The following is a 20,866-nucleotide window of genomic DNA, read 5'->3' as shown; positions in this document are numbered from 1 at the left end:
TGCAAAGCTATTTCATTGATCTATTGTGATTAAATATCCTCAACTGTAACAAAACACAATAAGGTGCTGTACCAAATTACGAATACTGGGATTTTATTTCACCGGCTGGTTATTCTTCATTGACTTGTTCCAATTATTTTCATCCTCACTCCTCAACATATTGCAGCTGGCAGTTATAAAGACATGCTGTCACAGCTGAGGTACTCAAACTGTGCACCAAACTGAGACCAGCCAGTATCCCTATGTAGACCTGCTGTTACCTAATGAGAAATCCTACAGGACATGCGGTCAGCATCCTCCAGGTGTATGGGAATTGTACCTTCAAGCTCAATTAGTCACTATCCACAACCTTAATCTTAATAGCTTAAGTTAAAGCAGCTGTGTCTGGGGATTAGGTAAGCGTTAATCGCTTAATTTCGAAGTATACTTCCACATTGAACTCCAGAACTTAAATCACCAGGTACGTCTCCTGAAACTTTATACTAAACCAGGATATATCAGAGTGCTTTTTTAAAAATGACTTGCCTGTAGTTATTTTCCTCAATTTCTTTTGTACTGCATGCTGTGCATGATGGGAAAGGACCATTCAGCTCATTTGTTTAGTCCATTAACCCACCCGACATGACCTCTAATTGCATTTTGAATAGTGTATTTGTCTCTATTGTCTTGCCTGGTAGACTATTCCGAACGGTTATTACTCTAGGAAGTTAAGATCTGATATCTGCTCTAAATTTGCTTCATTTTAATTTCAATTGACGCTCTATGAGCCAACTTTTCAATTCTACATTGAAATAATAATGCGTTCACTTTAGGCATACTATTTAATATTTTATGTACTTTGATGATGAGTGTCCCCACTTAATTGTCTCCTTTCTAGACTGTAGGGCTCAAGTTACTCTACTCTTCCCTCATAGCTCATAGGATCAGTCTTGTTGCTCATTTCAATATCCTTTCTAATACAACTTTTTGTGATGATATTTATAACTGAATAGTATTCATAGAAACATAGAGATAGGAACAGGAGTAGGCCATTCGGCCCTTCGAGCCTGCTCCGCCATTCAATGAGATCATGGCTGATCTTCGTCTGAGATCATAGCTGATCTTACCAGTTCAGTACCCCGTCCCCGCCTTTTCTCCGTAACCCTTAATCCCCTTAGCCTTCAGAAATATATCCAATTCTCTCTTGAAAATATTTATTGAATTAGCCTTCACAGCCCTCTGTGGCAGGGAATTCCACAGGCTCACCACTCTTTGAGTGAAGAAATTCTTCCTCATCTCTGTTTTAAATGATTTGCCCGCTATTTTTAGACTGTGGCCCCTGGTTCTGTGCTCCCCTGCCATTGGAAACATTCTCTCTGAATTCAGCCTGTCCAGGCCTGCCATAATTTTATATGTTTCGATGAGATCCCCTCTCAATCTTCTAAACTCCAGTGAGTACAAGCCCAAACTATTCAATCTCTCCTCGTAGGTCATTCCCGCCATTCCAGGTATCAGCCTGGTGAATCGCCGCTGCACTCTTTCCATGGCAAGAACATCCTTCCACAGATGGGGCGACCAAAACTGTACACAATACTCCAGATGCGGTCTCACCAGCACCTTGTACAGCTGTAGTAAGGTATCCCTATTCCTATACTCGAACCCCCTTGATATGAAGGCCAACATACCATTTGCCTTCTTAATCGCCTGTTGCACCTGCATGCTCTCCTTCAGTGACTGGTGCACAAGAACACCCAGGTCCCTCTGCACTTCCCCATCTCCCAATCTATTGCCATTTAGATAATAATCCACCCTCCTGTTTTTACCCCCAAAGTGGATAACCTCGCATTTATCCACATTATAGTGCATCTGCCACGTATCCGCCCATTCCCCCAACCTGTCCAAATCGCACTGTAGCCTCCTGACATCCTCATCAGAGCCCACCCCTCCTCCTAGTTTAGTGTCGTCAGCGAATTTGGAAATATTGCATCCAATTCCCTGATCCAGATCATTTATATATATTGTGAACAGCTGGGGTCCCAGGACAGATCCTTGCGGCACCCCGCTGGTCACTGCCTGCCACTCCGAAAACGAGCCGTTTATTCCAACTCTCTGTTTTCTATCCGCCAGCCAGTTCTCTATCCACGTTAATACTTTGCCCCCAATCCCATGAGCCTTAATTTTGCATGATAATCTTTTGTGTGGAACCTTATCGAAGGCTTTCTGGAAGTCAAGGTACACCACATCCACTGGCTCTCCCCCATCTATTTTACCAGTTACTTCCTCAAAAAATTCCAGCAGATTAGTCAAACACGATTTACCCTTTGTAAATCCATGTTGACTCTGTCCGATCCTTTCCCCATTTGTCAAGTGCTCCGCTATTTTATCCTTAATAATGGACTCTAGCATTTTGCCCACAACCGATGTAAGGCTTACTGGTCTATAATTCCCTGCTTTCTCTCTACCCCCCTTTTTAAATATTGGGGTAACATTAGCTACCCTCCAATCCACGGGTACTGTTCCCGAGTCAATGGAGTTCCGGAAGATGATCCTTAGAGCATCTGCTATCTCCAGGGCCACCTCCTTAAGTACCCTAGGATGTAGTTTATCAGGCCCCGGGGATTTGTCGGCCTTCAGTCCCCTCAACTTACCCAACACCATATCCCTAGAGATACTAATTTCTGTCAGCTCCTCCCTCTCATTAGTCCCTATGTTTGTCGATATTCCTGGGAGGTTATTTGTGTCCTCCTTTGTGAATACAGAACCAAAGTATGAGTTTAATTGGTCTGCCATTTCCTTATTCTCCATTATATATTCTCCCGAATCGGACTGCAAGGGACCGACTTGGGATTTTACCAGTCTTTTCCTCCTGATATACCGATAAAAGCTTTTGCAGTCTGTCTTTATGTTTGCTGCAAGTTTACTTTCGTATTCTATTTTCCCCTTCCTGATTAATCCCTTTGTCCTCTTTTGCTGTATCCTGTACTGCCCCCAATCTTCCGGTCTGGTGCTTTTTTTTGCCAGTTGATATGCCCTTTTTTTTGATTTTATGCTGTCCCTAATTTCCCTCGTTATCCACGGTTGAGTCACCTTTTTAGGTTTATTTTTATGCCAAACCGGTATAAACATGTTCTGGAATTCTTCCATTCTATCTTTGAATGCTTGCCATTGTCTATCCACTGTCAATCCCCCCAGAAACACCACCCAATCAATCTTACCCAATTCCCGTCTCATACCCTCGTAATTCCCTTTATTTAAGTTCTGGACCTTAGTCTCTGATTCAATTTCCTCACTCTCCATCTCGACTGAGAGCTCGATCATATTATGATCGCTCTGACCCAAGGGGCCTCGTACAAGAAGATTGCTGATAAGTCCCTTCTCATTGCACAATACCCAGTCTAAAATGGCCTGATCTCGAGTCGGCTCCTCGACATATTGGTCCAGATAACCGTCCCGAAAACATTCCAGGAATTCCTCCTCCTCAGAATTTTTACTAATTTGGGTAGTCCAATCAATATGTAAATTAAAGTCACCCATGATGACAGCTGTGCTCTTATCGCACGCTTCTCTAATTTCCCTTTTTATGCCTTCCCTCACCTCCATATTACTATTTGGAGGCCTATATATCACACCCACTAACGTTTTCCTCCCCTTGCTATTTCTCATTTCTACCCATACAGATTCCGTTTCATCCGAGTTAATATCCTTCCTTTCCATTGCATTAATCCCCTCCTTTACCAGCAATGCTACCCCACCTCCCCTACCTTTTTGCCGATCCTTCCTAAATATTGTATATCCCTGGATGTTAAGTTCCCAGCCTTGCCCACCCTGCAGCCACGTTTCTGTAATCCCAATCAAATCATACTTGTTTACCTCTATTTCCACAACTAATTCATCCACCTTGTTCCTAATTCAGTACTGTCTGACCAGTACATTGTAAAGCCTTAACTTTCTCTTAGTTTAGTTTCCAGACTAATGGGGCACATAGGTGACCTCACTGTACGCTTCTGTGTCAGCTTAGCTTAGTTTGTAACACACTTACTTCTGAGTTAGTAGGTTGTGGGTTCAAGCACCACTATGGACTTGAGCATATAAGGAACATAGGAACAGGAGTAAGCCATGCAGCCCCTTGAGCCCATTCCACCATTCAATTCGATCATGGCTGATCTGTACCTCAACTCTATTACCCACTGTTGATCCATATCCTTCGATGCTCTTACCCAACAAAAATCTATCCCTCTCAGTCTTGAAAATGTCAATTGACCCAGCATATATAATCTAGTTATGATACTTCTGTGCAGTACTGAAGGAGTGCTGCATTGTTAGAGGTGCCATATTTGGATTAGACGTTAAACGGGGGCCCTGTCCAACTACTCAGGTGGGCTATTCAAAGACCAGAGAGTTCTCCCAGAGTCCTGGCTAAGATTTCTCCCTAACCAACACACCAAAAAAAAATGTCTGAATGTTCATTTTCTGTTTGTGGGACCTTGCTGAACCCAAAATGGCTGCTGAGTTTCCTACACAACATGAACATATGTCAAAAGTAATTCATTGGTTGTAAAGCGCTTTAGGACATTCTGAGGACGTGTTAACATGCTATATAAACACAAGTTCTTTCTTTCTCTGCCTATGTAATTCTGGAGATGGTCACTAAAAAGCATTTTAATTTGACAAACTATCATTGAAGGTAGATTTGCGATTCTCCTGCCATTGACTACATTTCTCTACTAAAAAGCCAGGGAGATCCATAAACTCAATGGTATTAAACACTCATATTTTCATGGCTTTGCTGAGCTGTCTATAAGGGTCTCCACTTACCTGCAAATATGCCTCGATTAGGAGTAGCCATAGGAACAAAGGTAAAAAAGGGAGACTCGCGCTCATAAGAAGACCGGCAACTTCCGGGAGCTCTACTTGAATATATTAGCTTCCAATATTTGCTGAATATATGAGCAACTGTGCAAATCTTTTTGCACAGTTGCTGATCCCAGGCACTTAATCTCAGTGTTCCAGTAATGTGGCTGTACAGTATCAATCTCTATAAATAATGCACAAGGCTACCTAATGTCTCAGCCTTTAAAATATTAAAAAGGTGCATCCCATTTCAGATGAGCTTCAAAACATGTGTCATCAATTTGGCCAACCTGAACAGAAATATGATAGCTATAAAAAGGTCATTGACTTTTTGATCAACGAGCACATTCTTCCTCAGGTTTTTCTATACAAAAAAACGTGATCACTAGTGTCTTAACAAAAAGCATAAAACTACAGATGCTGGAAATCTAAAACAGAAACAATACATGCTGGAAACACTCAGATCAGTCAGCATCTGTGGAGAGAACAGACAAGTTAACGTTTTGGGTGTGGTCCCTTTGTCAAAACTGGAAGATATTACGGATTAACAGCATTTAAAAAAGAACAGAACAAAGGGAAGGGGACCAGGGGCAACGCAACTAATGCCCGGGCGCGGCGATGTTTGCGCCGCTTGAGAAATTGACCAGACATTTTGCGGCTACGCTAAACACTACCGCCACGATCTCCTGCGCCCGCAGATCGTGACGTCAGTCGAGCGTGCAACGCCCCGGACCAGATATTGAGTGGCGCCCCCTGCCTTTCCGCCTGCCGCTAGCAACGACAGGTAGAGGGGAACGTTTTGCAGTCGGGAAGGGGCTGGGGGAGAGCTATTTAAAGGCAGCCGCTTCCTGCCTTTTTTTCGTCGGCGACATTTTTGCACCACGCATTCTGAGAGAGAGAGAGAGAGAGAGAGAGAGAGAGAGAGAGACTTCTGGAGAGATTCAACGCTGTATGAAGGAGTTTTGGGTACTGAGCAGCACTTTGCAGGTTCATTTTGATTTGACCTTCCTTGCATCGATTTAGGAGAGACTTTGGGGGCTGCACTCTGAGCTCTTTCCCTGGGCCTCTCCATTGTTCTTTCCAGGCCGAGATTCAAGGCTGCAATGAGCAGGGTGTGGATGGAGAGCAAGATCGACCCTCCCCTTTAAGAACTGGCCGGTGCCAGTGTGTCTGTGTTCCATTGCTAACTGACATCACATGAGCTTCGCCAGCGCTCTGAGGTAGCGCCTCGCTCCTCGGCATTAGCGCCTTGAGAGGACTGTAGTGCCTGATTTAGTGCTCCAGTCACCTCCAGGGGTGATAGAAGCCAAGTTTGCAGTCGGAGGCGATAATTAGCGCCAAGTGCTAAACTTTGCGCCCAGCCGATAATTGCGCCCCAAACGGGGCGATACCGAATTACTCCCCCCAGATGTTTAAATGGTAGAAATGATATTGACAATGACAATAGGAGGCAAAACTAAAATCAACAAAATTAAAGACAGAGAGCTGAAGGAGGATGAGGCAGGTAGAAATGGAAGGGCAAAAGACTGGCAAAACGTAGCAGGCTCCAGCGACCCAGGAGAAAAATAAAACCAGACTGACACCCAGGGTGCCAGCACAGTATTCCAATGGAGGAACCCCACCCCAAGCACTAACCTGTTCTCGCTCCCCTCCCCCCCACCCCCATCAACCTCCCAAATCATCGGCATACCCATTCCACATAGCCAGTGCTTCCTGCTGAAGAGAACTTGGGATCAATAATTAAGGTCTCGTTATTTATGTCAATATTAAGGTCAGAGGTCTGTCGAGTGCCTAACAGAAAGATATGGTGATGTTCTTTACGTTGAGCTTCATCGGAACACTGTAAAAGGCCAAAGGTGGAGAAGTCACAGTGGGAGAGGGACGAGCAATTGAAGTGGGTAAGCAACATGGAGCTCGGGGTTGCACTTGCGGACAGAACAAAGGTGTTCATTAGTTACCTAATCTGTGTTTGCTCGCCCCAATCATTAGTGTCTTATTCATTCCGAGGAAAATCAAGCAAGCTCTTTGAATGATGCAGGGTTCTGCCTTTATAATAGTTATCGAAATGTCAGGCAAACAAAAGGAATTTGAAAGAAAAGAAAGATCTTGCATTTATATAGCGTCTTTCACAACCTCAGGATGTCCCAAAACGCTTCACGGCCAATTAAGTACTTTTGAAGTGTAGTCAATGTTACAATTTGGTGAAATAAATGATTTAATCATCTAGTTATGAATGAAACTATAAATATCATGTTGCATAGAGTTGCTTGGGAACGAATGAACTTAGGTTTATAAATTGTATTTATGTCCCAAAGTGCTTCAGATACCATTAATTATATTGAAGTGCAACCACTGATGCTGTGCAGGTGAATATGGCAGACATTTTGTACAAGGTGAACAATTTATTTCTGATATAAAAACAGAAAATGTTGGAAATACTCAGCAAGTCAGGTAGCATCTGTGGAGAAAGAAACAAAGTTAACGTTTCAGGTCGATGACCTTTAATCAGAACTGGAAAAAGTAAAAAGATGTAACAGGTTTTAAGCAAATACAGAGGTAGGGAAAGGGGGAAGAGGAGGAAAGAACAAACGGGAAGGTCTGTGATAGGTACTTCTTTCAATTTAGTATACTGTATTCACTGCTCACAATGCCGTCTCCTCTACATTGGGGAGACCAAACGCAGATTGGGTGACTGCTTTGAACACCTCCGTTCAGTCTGCAAGCGTGACCCCAAGCTTCCTGTTGCTTGCCATTTGAATTCTCCATCCCACTCTGACCTCAGTCTCCTACACTGTTCTAATGAAGCTCAACGTAAGCTCGAGGAACAGCACCTCATCTTTCGATTAGGCACTTTACAGCCTTCCGGACTCAACATTGAGTTCAACAATTTCAGATCATAACCACTGCCCCCATTTTTTCCTGACAGCAGCTGTTGGTAATGATTCTGCTATTCCCATTTACACCTCCTCCAGACACATCTTTTGTTTCTTTACTTGCCCCATTACCATCCTCTTTTGCCTTGCACCATCATCCCTTTTGTTATTTAATCTCTCCTGCCTTCCATCCTATCACAGATTTCCCTTTTGTTCTTTCCTCCCCTCCCCCCTTTCCCTGCCTCTGTACTTGCTTAAAACCTGTTGCATTTCTAACTTTTTCCAGTTCTGACGAACGGTCATCAACCTGAAACGTTAACTTTGTTTCTCTCTCCACAGATGCTGCCTGACCTGCTGAGTATTTCCAGCATTTTCTGTTTTTATTTCAGATTTCCAGCATCCGCAGTATTTTGCTTTGAATTTCTTTTCGATGGTGCTGGTTGAGGGAAGAATGTCAGGAAGGCGAACAGAATCTTTAATGTCTACATGACCAGGCAGACAGGGTCTTGCTTTAACATTCCATTTGAAGAACAGCCTCTCTTCACAACTGTGCATTCCCTCAGTTATGTACTGAAGTGTCAGCCCAGATTGTGTGCTTAAGTACTGAATTGAGACTTCAACCCTCAACCTTCTGACTCTCAGGTGATAATGGTACCCGCTGAGCCAAGATGACATTTTAGAAAGGAGATCCGCAATACTGCTCAGGTTCTAGATGCTGCACGTTTCAGGAGGACAGACAGACTGGTGAAATGGGCAGACACATCGCAGATGCAATTTAATGTGATTAGCTGTGAAGTGATGTACTCTGGCAGAAATAACATGGAGAGGTAGTATAATCTAAATGGTACTATTTGGAGGGGAGTGCAAGAACAGAGGGGCTTGGGGATGCATATTCACAAATCTTTGAAGGTGACAGGGCAAGTTGAGAAGGTGATTAAGGAAGCGTATGCGATACTTGGCTTTGTAAATATGAGCATGGAATACAAAAACAGGGAAGTCATGCTAAATCTTTACAAATCTCTGGTTAGGTCTCAGCTGGAGTATTGTATAAAATGCTGGGCACCACGCTTTAGGAAAGATGTCAAGGCCCTGGAGAGGATACAGAGGAGGTCTACCAGGATGATACCAGGGGTGAGGGAGTTCAGTGGAGAGATTGGAGAAGCTGGGATTGTTCTCCTTAGAGCAGAGAAGGTTAAGGGGAGACCTAATTGAGGTATTCAAAATTATGAGCAGTTTTGATAGAGCAAGTAGGGAGAAACTATTTCCTCTGGCAAGTGGGCTGGTAACCAGAGGTCATAGATTTGAAATAATTGGCAAAAGAATTAGAGGGGAAATGAGGAGAAATTTCTTCACACAGGTTAAGATGATCTGGAATGCACTACCTAAAAGGGTGGTGGAATCAGATTCCATAGGAACTTTTAAACGGCAATTGGGCATGTACTTGAAGAGGACTAAGTTGCAGGGTTATGGGGAAAAAGCTGGGGTGTGGGACTAAATTGGAGAGCCCTTTCAAAGAGCCGGCACAGGCATGACAGGCCGAATGGCCTCCTTCTGTGTGTAAGATTCTATTCTATGCTTCTATATTGCAGGAAGGTATATTTATAGGGGCAATGTAGGCATCACTTACTCTTGAATTGTCAGTCACCATGTAGCAAAACATTCTCAGTTTGATAACTTCCATTTAAAAACTACAGAAAAGCTAAATATTTGGAATTTTGATTTTCCTATTTTAGTTATTTTATGTAGTCAAACAGCATTGAACAATATAATAACTGGGTATGTATGTCATTAATCTGACCATGGTAAAAAAAAATCAAACCATCAACCATTGATTTTCTGTGCAGTCTAACCAATTTAGATGGGGATGGCTGCCAGTAAGCATTTAAGTACAATCAAAGGTACATTTCTTATATGGATCAAGTCTGAGTGATTTGTGCTGACTTTTGTTGTTTATGGCTATTTGAACAGCTAATTCTGCATTCGCTGCTAATACTTTTGTTCCTCTCATTAAAACATAAGCATTTTATTTTTACTGTCTGCTCCACAATGCACATCACACCATTACCCTGACAAAGGAGGAAACGGTCTCATTCCCAAGAGTCTCTACTCCTAATACTCTGTCACCAGCCACTGGATGTACAAGAGTGCCTCACAATCAGATTTTCCCTCTCTCCCTAGGGAGGAGAGATCCAACCTGTTCTCAGCATCTCTCCTGTGGACCATGATTCAGTCCAGGTGACGTGGGGAACTGCAAATCCACTGCACACCACACCTTGCAGTGGAGGAATGATACGTTGAATTTGCTAAAGCATGTGAATTCAAAAAAATAAAAACTGATCGAAATAAATGAATCAGAATAATTAGAAAAACTTCAAACATTTATATTTTGCCTAATATTTGATAAAGGGAATGTGAAGTAGGAATACTACAATCTAATGAACACTGATGGGGTTTAAAGTGTTCAGTTGTACTCTCATTCAACTATTTTTCATTTTGACTTTCATAAACATTACAAAACATATAAATTAAATATATTCAAGTTAAAAGGTCCTCTGCCAGAGGGTACTTTGTGAAACAACTAGAAGGACAAGGGCAGCAAGTGCATGGGAACACCATCACGATTACAAGCACTACTCAAATTCCATTCTATATCTGGGTAGATAAAACCCCCCATTTTTAAAAACATTCCCATTGCTGATTGCTTTCCTTGCTTCCCTGTGAAATGCTTGGATTAGTGGTTGGTAGTAAATTCCTACCAGTAGTATCTCCTTGCTTCCCTCATTTAACTGTATCTGGAGTGATCCTTGATGGTTTGTACCAGGTTTCCTTAATATATAATGTAATTCCTCCTCCCTACACCTACATCTATCTCTTCTAGTTTATACTCCTTCCAGTGTTGTCTCCTATTTGTGCTACCTCCTGTACCAAGTTTCCATTGTAACGATATTGTATGCACTAACCCATCTAATTCTGCTGTCTTTACTGGTGGACTTATAGCATTTGTGTACAACCCCTTCCTTTCCCGTTTGTCTCATTTGTGTTTGATTTTTCCCCCTTCCTGTGAGGGTTGTGTGTAAAATGAATTTAGGTAGTCTCAAGCCAGTTAATAGTGGGCATAAGTGTACAGCAACAACACCTTGCATTTATATAGTGCCTTTAATGTAGCAAAACGCCCCAAGGCGCTTCACAGAAGCAATTATCAAACAAAATATGACACCGAGCCATATAAGGAGATATTAGGACAAGTGACCAAAGGCTTTGTCAAAGAGGTAGGTTTTAAGGAGCATCTTAAAGGAGGAGAGTGAGGTAGAGAAGCGGAGAGGTTTAGCAAAAAAAACCTGTGCCAAATTTGACAGTCTCACTCAGATGAAACGATAGCTGTTGTGGGGAGTAGAAAGATTCAATACTTGTGCAGGAGAGGGATGGTGGCTGGGGCAAGGACATATTGCTGGGACAGAGTAGAGGGAACTTTACTTTACATCTGACTATACTATACCTTAACTGAGTGCTCAATGGTGACACTTGGAGTCAGAGGTGGAGAAAGGGTTCCATTCCCTAGCATTGACAATTGACTCATTATGAGCACAAAAATTCAACAACAAAAATTAAAGGTGAGGATAGGAAAGGTATCTATCCCTTTGATCTCGAACTATACCGACTTAGACCACTGAACAATGCATCATGTACAGAAGTGAAATATCAGTCTTCTGGGATCTGTGGAAGAACCCAGCAACAAATGCTAAGCCTTAAAGATAACAATTCATTGAAAATCAAATACTGTGGGAAACTGGAGGTGGTCTGTACTTTACACTGACAACATTCCCTTTAACTGCTTGGCTGTCCTTGTTTGAATATTCTTTTATTATAAAGGTTAATTAGGCTCTTGAGGTATCTATTTTAGATGACTGAGTTGAACAAATTTGTTTTGTAGAATAAAATCAACTTACAGCAGTTAAGTTAGGAAATCTGCAAGGATTGAACTATTTAATATAATACAAAAAGCAGCTGTAGGAAAATCCCCCCCTCACTACCTCTTGTCCTGAAGACACTGACTTCTTGCTGGGATATAATTCCATGGACACCTTTAGGTACTTTCCCCATGTGAGCCTAAACTGAGGACAAGGCTATTCAACTGTGGAGGCATCACAGTCAAGCCAGATCCAGTCTTCATGTGAGATTGAGGGATATTGATCAGAAGCAGAAGTTCTGGCTTATTTCGCTTCCCTAGACTAGGGGAAACTGTGTCCACTTGTAGTCAGTGCTCCATTGCTGCCCTAGCAGAAATGAACTAATTCAGCACAGACTAAGAATTGAACCTGGCAGATTTTAAGAAAATGCACAGACAAGCAAGGGTTTTGCCTCAAGAGTAACCATGAAAAGGGGTCACATTGTGCAAGCTTAGTTTATGCCCCAGCTGAATCTCTCAAGTGCACAGCAAGTAGGACAGTGACGATAACTGATAACTACTGGTCACCACAGAGCAGTGGAGATTTAATTTTAGAATAAAGCAATGTAATTTGTGTTTGCTGTCACAATCTGTCAGTGAGCATCAGAAACTATTTCTATTGGTTAAACCCCTATGATTTGTTGATAAGAATTAGAACAAGTGGAGAAAAAATGCTGGAGGACAAACAAGTCACATGCTCGTGCCACAAATGTGTGGCAATGTCTTGGGTCAAGACGAAAACATTAATCAAGGGTAAAAGCACAGTGTATATGTTGTAGAAGCCAGGACTACAGTTGCACTGGGGCCTTATGCTTGTGCAAGGCAAAACAGGAGGAACCCACTGAGAGGTGAGTGGTAGATTTATAGATTGCAATAAAGACTTGCATTTATATAGTGCCTTTCATGACCACCGGACATCCCGAAGCACTTTTACAGCCAATGAAGTACTGTTTTGAAGTGTAGTCACCGTTGCAATGTAGGAAACGCTGCACATCAAGCTCCCACAAACAGCAATGTGATAATGACCAGATAATCTGTTTTAGTGATGGTGAGGGATAAATATTGGACAGGACACCGGGGATAACTCCCCTGCTCTTCTTCGAAATAGTGCCATGGGATCCTTTACGTCCGAAAGAGGGAGCATGCATCCCAACAGTTCTATATCAAACAAATGATGGATCATCTGGTAAATCACCATTATAAATAAAAAAAATCACCCAGTTCTTGCTTTTATCATGTTGAATGTGCATTCTACTGATGTGGTGTAACACAACACCTCCTGCAACAATAAGTGAACAAGGCAACTGTAGGTCATTTCCCAGTCCAAGCAATTGACTGAAATGCTGTATACGGAACTGGAGAAATACCGTAAGTTGGTGGCTCTCCATATGCAGGCCCTTCATAGCTCTTCTCACAGCTCCCTATGTAATCTCCCAGCCGAAGAAATCACTGGAGCTTAGTTGACTAAGTAGATACCAGTCTCTCACTATCCACAGAAGCACCTGAATAGGCTGAGCATGGCCCAAACCCTGCTTACATCCCTGTGCCCAGTGAGCCCACGACCTACTCTTCCAGCCTGACCTAAATTGCCTCTATCAAGTAAGGATGTTGACCCTGTCAACAGTCAATACCTAATACTAACCAAATGTGTTGAACTCTGCAAGATCCTCACTATATATAACTGCAAGTACCATGTAGTGTCATTTACATTACGTGTGTGAAAACTTCACTGAATAAAAGCAGGAAATGCTACAAATATGCAACAGGTTGATCAGATCCAAAAGAAAGAGGCAGGTTGCATTTTCGATGGAACCCGTAAATGACTTCACTTCCCTACGATGTTTAATAATTCATCCAAGCTCCTGCACTCGTCAATGAGGTCACTTACTGTTTACGAACATAGGAATAATGACGGACAAGTAAAGACCATTTGGTCCATTGAGCCTGTCCCATACAATTGCGATACCTTGTGTATCACAACATATACACTCCACCCCACCTGAAACCATGTGATCTCCTGGGAGAGGCAAAAAAAGATTAAAAACCCAGGCCAATTTGGGGAAAAAAATCTGGGAAATTCCTCTCTGACCCATCGAGGCGATTGAAACTAGTCCAGATGATCACTCTGGCCCTGAATTCCCTGCAGTACCTACTTTCTATAAGAGGTGATCTCCGTCCCAGCCAGAAACACATCCAGCTCTCGCTGGCAGGAATTCAGTGAGTCCGCGTCCACCATACGAGACATCAGCCTGTTCCAGAGATCCACTACTCTCTGGGAAAAGAACCACCTCCTGACATCTAACCTAGATCTAGCCTTATACAACTTAAATTTGTGACACCTGGTCCTGCCTAACCTGTTTCATTGAATAACTGTCAGCTGGAACACAATCTTTTCACTTCATTATCTCAAACCTTAATCAGATTCCCCTAAGTCTATGCTTCCCTAAGGTATAGAGTCCCAACTCTTTTAGCCTATCTTGATAACTAAGATGCTTTAGACTGGGAATTAGTCTCGTGGCCCTCTTCTGCGCCCTCTCCAAAGCCTCACTATCAACCATCATGTGAGGAGGCCAAAACTAGAAACAGTATTACAAGTGCGGGACAAGGACAAAACGTGTACAAGGACAAAACAGTATGCCTCGTCTTGTACTCAACTGTCCTATGGATACACCCCAAAACCCTATTTGCTCTAGCTATCACTACAAGGCGTTGTTCATGTACCTTTAAGGATGCATGCACTAGAATGCCCAAATCTCTCTCTATTTCCACCATCTCTAATGCCTTTCCCTGAAGGGTGCATGAATGTTGAGCATTTGCCCTGCCCACATACATAAAACTGCACTTAACTAAGTTATACATCATTTTCTAGTCTTGAGTCCAATCTCCGAACATATTAAGATCTGCCTGAAGCAGACGAGCATCATCTACAGTTCTAACACTCGCACAGATCTTGGTATCATCTGCAAATTGTGCCCCCAACACCTACATCCAGATCATTAATAAAAATAGTAAAGAGCAACGGTCCCAACACTGATCCCTGCAGGACACCACTGGTGAGTGGTCTCCAAACAGATCCAAATCCATCTATAACTACTTTTTGCCTACACCCTGCCAGCCAGTTCTCAATCCAGCTCATTATATTGCCACTAATACCAGAGGCTTCGATCTTATGTGGTACCTTATCAAAAGCTTTTTTGGAAATCTAAGTAGACAATGTCTACTAGACTTCCCTCATCCACCAACTTGTAACTTCTTCAAAAATTACAATTAGATTTCTAAAACATGACCTTTTTATGAAGCCATGTTGGGTGTTCCTAATATGTCCCTCTATCCAAGTATTCATATATTGCATCCCTAATGATTCCTTCAAGCATCTTACCTATTACTGATATTAAACTAATGGGCCTATAGTTACCCGGGTCTGTCTTGTCACCTTTTTTAAAGATGGGGACTACATTAGCCTCCTTCCAGTCTATAGGAACCATTCTAGAATGCAGTGAGCTATTAAAAATACAGGCTAGTGGCCTGTACAGCACATGCCCCTCGGACGGATATCGTCTGGCCCGGCTGCTCTATCTATTTTCAAGTCCTTAATTCTTTCTAAAACAATATGTTCATCTATGTTAATACTAGTTTTGTTAGTAAGATTATTAAATTCTAATAGTTGAGTATCATCTTCAAGGGTGAAGACCGATGCAAAGTACTCATTTAATATTTCTGCCATACCCAGTAAGTCCTTTGTAACCTGTCCTTGAACACCCTTCAATGGCCCAATTCAGTCTTTAATAGTTCTCTGACTCTTCACGTAACTGAAAAAGCTTTCCCCATTACTTCCACAGTTGTCTATTACCCTTTGAACACTGGCAAGTGTAGCCATGATGGCAGCAGTCTGAGCATGTGTGGTAGCAAGCTGAGCTTGCATGACTTCAGTCTGAGCTTCCACTGCAGCACCCAGACGTTGGGTGCCTTCTGCTTGAGCTGCAATGGAAGATGAGATTTCGGCCATCAAATGCTGTATCCTGGCTGAGTTTCAAGTGTGCTAATGGAGTTGGCCATTACTTCCAGCACCTGCTCCAGCCAGAATGCACCTCCCCTTTAAGAGGTGCAAGCTGGCTATAAGCAGTGCAGGCTAGCTTTAAGTGGTGCTAGCCTCACACGAACTTGGGCCCCTTGCTGAGGAGTTCAGCCACTCAATAGTGCATTTAGCACTGCCTCAACGCTGCAATCATTAAACTGCAAGCAGCACGAAGTTTGCGTGCTGCCTGCATTGGAAGCAATGGGCGCGGGTTAATTGCACATCGTGATCCCCGTGCCCGTTTTCGGGGTCTTTCAAATTTAGCCCCCTAGGATGTTAAACAATCATTGACTAGGTGACCAGCATGGTTTACATTACAATTAAAACTGCTAGTACCCACAGGTGATCCAGTGACATTCATTTCATGGGGTTTGTAAAATAAGTTTGTAATACATTGCAAATTTACCAGTGATGGCTGTTATACCTCAACATAAAGTCCAGAGTTAAATACCAACCATAAGAAGTTCAACCATGGAAAATATATGAATTGCTGTGGTATTCCATCGTCGCTCAGAGCAGGCATACAACAATTTATAACCATGATGAAAACCCCAGCCTGGATGTAATGAAGTTGGGTAATTCTTATTTATTAGTTATTAGGCTGGGAAATAATTTACCCTCTGTGATAAACCACTTTTATCGTTCACTATCGTTACACTATGGTTATCACTGTTTATATCGTTACACTATGGTTATCACTGTTTACACTGTTGTATCACTACACAAGGTCACCTCTTGCCACGCTGTTATACCTGGGCTGACCACAGCTGACTCCGCCCATGGCTCCGCCTGCTTGCCCAGGTATAAAGGTGGTCGACTGGCTGGGATTCCTCCTTGTTGGATCCGATCACCCACGAGGGTGGGCTCTGTTATTTAGCCAATAAAAACCTATAGTTACTAACTTAACTCGTCGCTTTTCATGAACTGAATTGATAGGTATATCACCCTCATTTAAAAAACAAGTTAGATCTGCTTGACCAGTACATCATGCTGTACTCTGCTGTGACTGTAAAGGTCAGTGTACCTACTTGCCAGCTGCATAAACCTCTGCTGTATCAAAGAGGTTTATTCCATTTTCATAGGCAAGAGTCATCAGCTGTTCAGCCATCTGAAACATAAAAGGAAAATCTGATGTAAAGAACCCATTCAGACAGCTCTTGCATGTTGAAAACACAACAGATGCATTCGGTGTGTTATTTAAAATACGATCTCTCTCTTCCCCTTCCCCGCGCGCCCCCCCCCCCCCCACCAACAAGTGTAAGTGCCACAGAGGGAGGGGGGGATTCTCAATTACCCTGCCATTCTTATATTCTCTAACTAGGAGGCTCCTAACCAGGGTTGGATGTGTTTGACTGCTTCAGGCAGTCTGCCATCTGACATACGGTGATATATCCAAAGTTGTTGGTTTCTTTCTTGGTCCACCCCAATGTAATAGCGATGGGAAAGAACTCTGCCTCGTAGCAGGAGGGTTTCAAATTAAATAAACCTTGATTTTTGATATATATTTTTGAAGCCTCCACCAATGTGTGGTCTCCTTATTCACATTCAAGAGAGAACCATCAGTTTATTTGGGAAGTGACAGCTGAGACCCACTGCAATATCACAGTCAACCATGTGATCCCCCTCCAATGCCTCTCCTCTGCTGTCCAGCTCCATAGGACTGCCCTCGCATGGTTCCACTCCTATCTTTTGAATGCAGCCACAGTATCGTAAGCAATGGCTTCTCTTCTCACCTCCATACTGTCACCCCCGAAGTGTCCTAAGGAACTATCCTTTGCTGCACCTCTATCTCACCTACATGCTGCCCCTTGGCAACATCATCTGCAGACATAGGGTGAGTAGGATGCCATCTACTCAGTTACGTCGAACATTCTACTCAAGAACTCATTATCTTTCCCAAAGGCTGGGAATGACTTGAAAAGTAACTTTCCCTTACTTTTCCTTTAGCTTTCAGCTAAAAGATTTTTGAGTATCTCTATCTCTGCATTATGCTGTTAATTATGACATGCATAACCACCAATGCTCGTGGTACTAATTTATCCAGTTTATAATCAATCTTTGTCCTGGCCTGCGAACCTTTCAGCAAGGTGGGTTGTTTTTTAAAAAATACAAATTTAATAGTCATTTACTTTAGCATTCTACAGATTGAAGAAAAATATTAATTCCCCAAGTTAGCCTTCAGGCACAGTGCAATGGTTAATACACCTAGCTGTTTGTCTCTCTACCGCTAGCATCAATCAGCATGTCCACAAAAGACGAGAACCTGAAATTAATCAAGAAGAAATGCAGAGAGTGTTGTACGCTAATGTTACTTGCAAAGTATTTGTCCTTAGATTCATCACCTACGCCTGGCACTGCACATTTCAAATGGCATAACTAAGCACTTTTGCAAAGACTGTGCAGTGGACTGAAAATGCCTCTCTGATTGAATCTTTATATTATTCACATTATAGAAATGTATTGAATTTAGATGCTTGTATATATCCATCCATTTGCACATTTTAGTACACATATCCGCTTGTGTAAATGACAGGTGCAGTGATCGGAAATTGACTTTTTATACTGTGCTCTCAGCAATGCGCATTCTTGGTTCAGACACAACATTATGATGTGTGATGCAAAACAAGACTCCCCTTTCAGTACATTAGGAAACAGTTACAGTACTGCAACTTCAGAAGCACACTCCAATGCTGCATGTATGGGGGGCACTCTGATTTCCCAAACACTCCTTTTGGCTTCTCAGAGCTAAGTTAGTGCCAATTTCGGCTAGATCACGGGCATGGATATCTCCTCAGGGCACTGTTCTCAGTGACATCAAGTTGATGTCTTCCACAAATGCCAAGCTGCATCAGCATTTTTGATCGGCATACTAGCAAATGGGATTCAGATGACTCTTACAAACAACTCAAACTTTACTCTCTTGGTTTATGAGATCATCTGAAACAGTCAATGAGATTACACCCTTGTGACTGCTCCAAGGTATCCACTGTTCTCCGTTCAATCAATGTATGGTGATTTAAAAAAACTTGTCATTTCAAACCTGAAGACAGGAAAGAGGCATACCTCATCAGTGATCTGACCTCCGAAGGTAACCCATGTTCCTGTTGGAAAGATAAAAGTTAGAGCTTTACTATCTGTTTTCAGCTGATAAGAAACCTAAATGCTAAAACAAAACGTAAATAATATTCAATACAGTTGTAATTAAGAGATTCAGCTGCAGGCTCAGCAGTTTACATTAACAAAATCTATAAACAAAGGTCTTTCATGTTCAGCATCCATTATTTTAAGTTCATTGGATAGTTGAGTAGAATTATTTTAAGTAACATTAACTTAGCATTTCAAAGAAAATGTACCATTCTACCCACTGCCTGTGGCACAAGCCAAATCAAAAAAATAGCAAACGAATGTTAAATAATTTTAAGGGCACAGCAGCATGGCGAGCCATGAAATAACCCGATTTGCTATTCTCCAATCTGCTCAAAGTTTATGAAATATTAAGTGGTACAGATAAGACAAACCCAGGCAGTTACTTCAAAGTACATCAAGAAAGTAGGACCAGAGGGCATAAAGGGAAATTAGTGAAATTTAGGCAACTATTAGGAAAAACTCCTTTTGTCAAAGAACAGTAACTGGAATAATCTTATCAAACAAAGTAATAGAGGATAAACACTGGAGTTAGTCAAAAAGCATGTTGGGAGAGTCAATGTACATGAGGGCTGGGTTTCAATGGGACAGTTAATTTTACTAGAGATGGACTTCAACCAAATGTCACTTTCACAATTCTGACGAACTACTGTATTTTTATGTTGTATAGGTTTTTAGAATAGTGTTACCAACTATAAGATTGAAATATACGAGTAATCAATTTACTTGTAATTAGCTTGTGTACGAGAACAATATTTGCTTACCTAGGCCGAGGCAGGACACCCTGAGTCCTGATTTTCCAAGGTTCCTATTTTAAGATAGAGAAAGATGATGCAATTAAAATCATTTCACTTGAGAGGACAATATATTGTCAAAAACACCACAAAGGGACTACTGGAGCTTTCTCTCCAATCTCCTCCCTTCAAGCGAGGCCTGATCTCTCCCCCTATCCTAAGGTGGCACAGTCTAGCATACGGACGACTTCACTGACACTATTAATGCTGGTCCCTGGACACCTTAATGCACGTTTGTGCCTTTAGCATTTCAATGTTTCATAATGCTTGTAAATTTTGAAACACGGGACCATCATTATACCATATAAAAAGAATACCTGACAATGAATCTGGAAACACTCTTTATATTTCCACTGCTGAGATCACCATATAATTCACTCCAGATTTTGTCAATTTATGACTTATTGATTTCATCCTCATTCCCGTAAATTTGAAACATAGAAGATAGGAGCAGGAGTAGGCCATTCGGCCCCTCGAGCCTGCTCCGCCATTTAATGAGATCATGGCTGATCATCCAACCCTGCCTTCTCCCCATATCCCTTGATCCCTTTAGCCTTAAGAAATATATCTAACTCCTTCTTGAATATATTTAATTAATTGGCCTCAACTGCCTTCTGTGGTAGAGAATTCCACAGGTTCACCACTCTCTGGGTGAAGAAATTCCTCCTCATCTCTGTCCTAAATGTCTTACCCCTTATCTTTAGACTGTGACCCCTGGTCTGGACTCCCCCGCCATCGGTGAATATCCTTCCTGCATCTAGTCTGTCTAGTCCTGTTAGAATTTTATAAGTTTCAATGAGATTCCCTCTCATTCTTCTAAACTCCAGCGAGTATAAGCCCAATCGACCCAATCTCTCCTCATACATCATTCCTGCCATCCCAGGTATCAGTCTGGTGAATCTTCGCTGCACTCCCTCCATGGCAAAAACATCCTTCCTCAGATAAGGACATCCTTCCTCAGATAAATGATAGTATTGATTCTCCACTTAGTATTGTCTACTTATATCCTTAACAGGAGCACACTGCTCCTCATCAACTCCATTTTTTCAGCAGGAGGCTGATTCTCTGATACAAGATCAACATATTCTTTCAACATAAAGAAAGAGCCGAGTTTATGAGGATCTTTTAAACACTGAACATCTCACTGAAAAAAATGGGCAAACTGAAAACAACTTAGCATAGGGCAATTCCTGGCACAAACTCA

The 20,866-nt window shown here is 42.1% G+C and overlaps 1 protein-coding gene across 15 annotated transcripts in view; it reads right to left on the bottom strand.

Moving 5' to 3' along the window:
- The window catches only part of kcnab2a (potassium voltage-gated channel subfamily A regulatory beta subunit 2a), a 372,430-nt gene that overhangs the window by 57,513 nt on the left and 294,051 nt on the right, over window positions 1-20,866 (bottom strand). For all 15 annotated transcript variants that reach the window (XM_085967213.1, XM_085967209.1, XM_085967207.1 and 12 more), the window contains 3 exons: window positions 19,633-19,676; window positions 18,788-18,825; window positions 16,753-16,832 (listed from right to left, as the gene is read on the bottom strand). In XM_085967213.1, the coding sequence (XP_085823339.1) occupies window positions 16,753-16,832; window positions 18,788-18,825; window positions 19,633-19,676 (162 nt within the window). The remainder of the gene's footprint in view (window positions 1-16,752; window positions 16,833-18,787; window positions 18,826-19,632; window positions 19,677-20,866) is intronic.

The sequence above is a fragment of the Somniosus microcephalus genome, chromosome 25 (genome assembly GCF_052327205.1).
Source record: "Somniosus microcephalus isolate GS21.2 chromosome 25, FLI_Smic_1.0, whole genome shotgun sequence".
NCBI lineage: Eukaryota > Metazoa > Chordata > Chondrichthyes > Squaliformes > Somniosidae > Somniosus > Somniosus microcephalus.
This window is presented reverse-complemented; position numbering and strand designations above follow the sequence as displayed.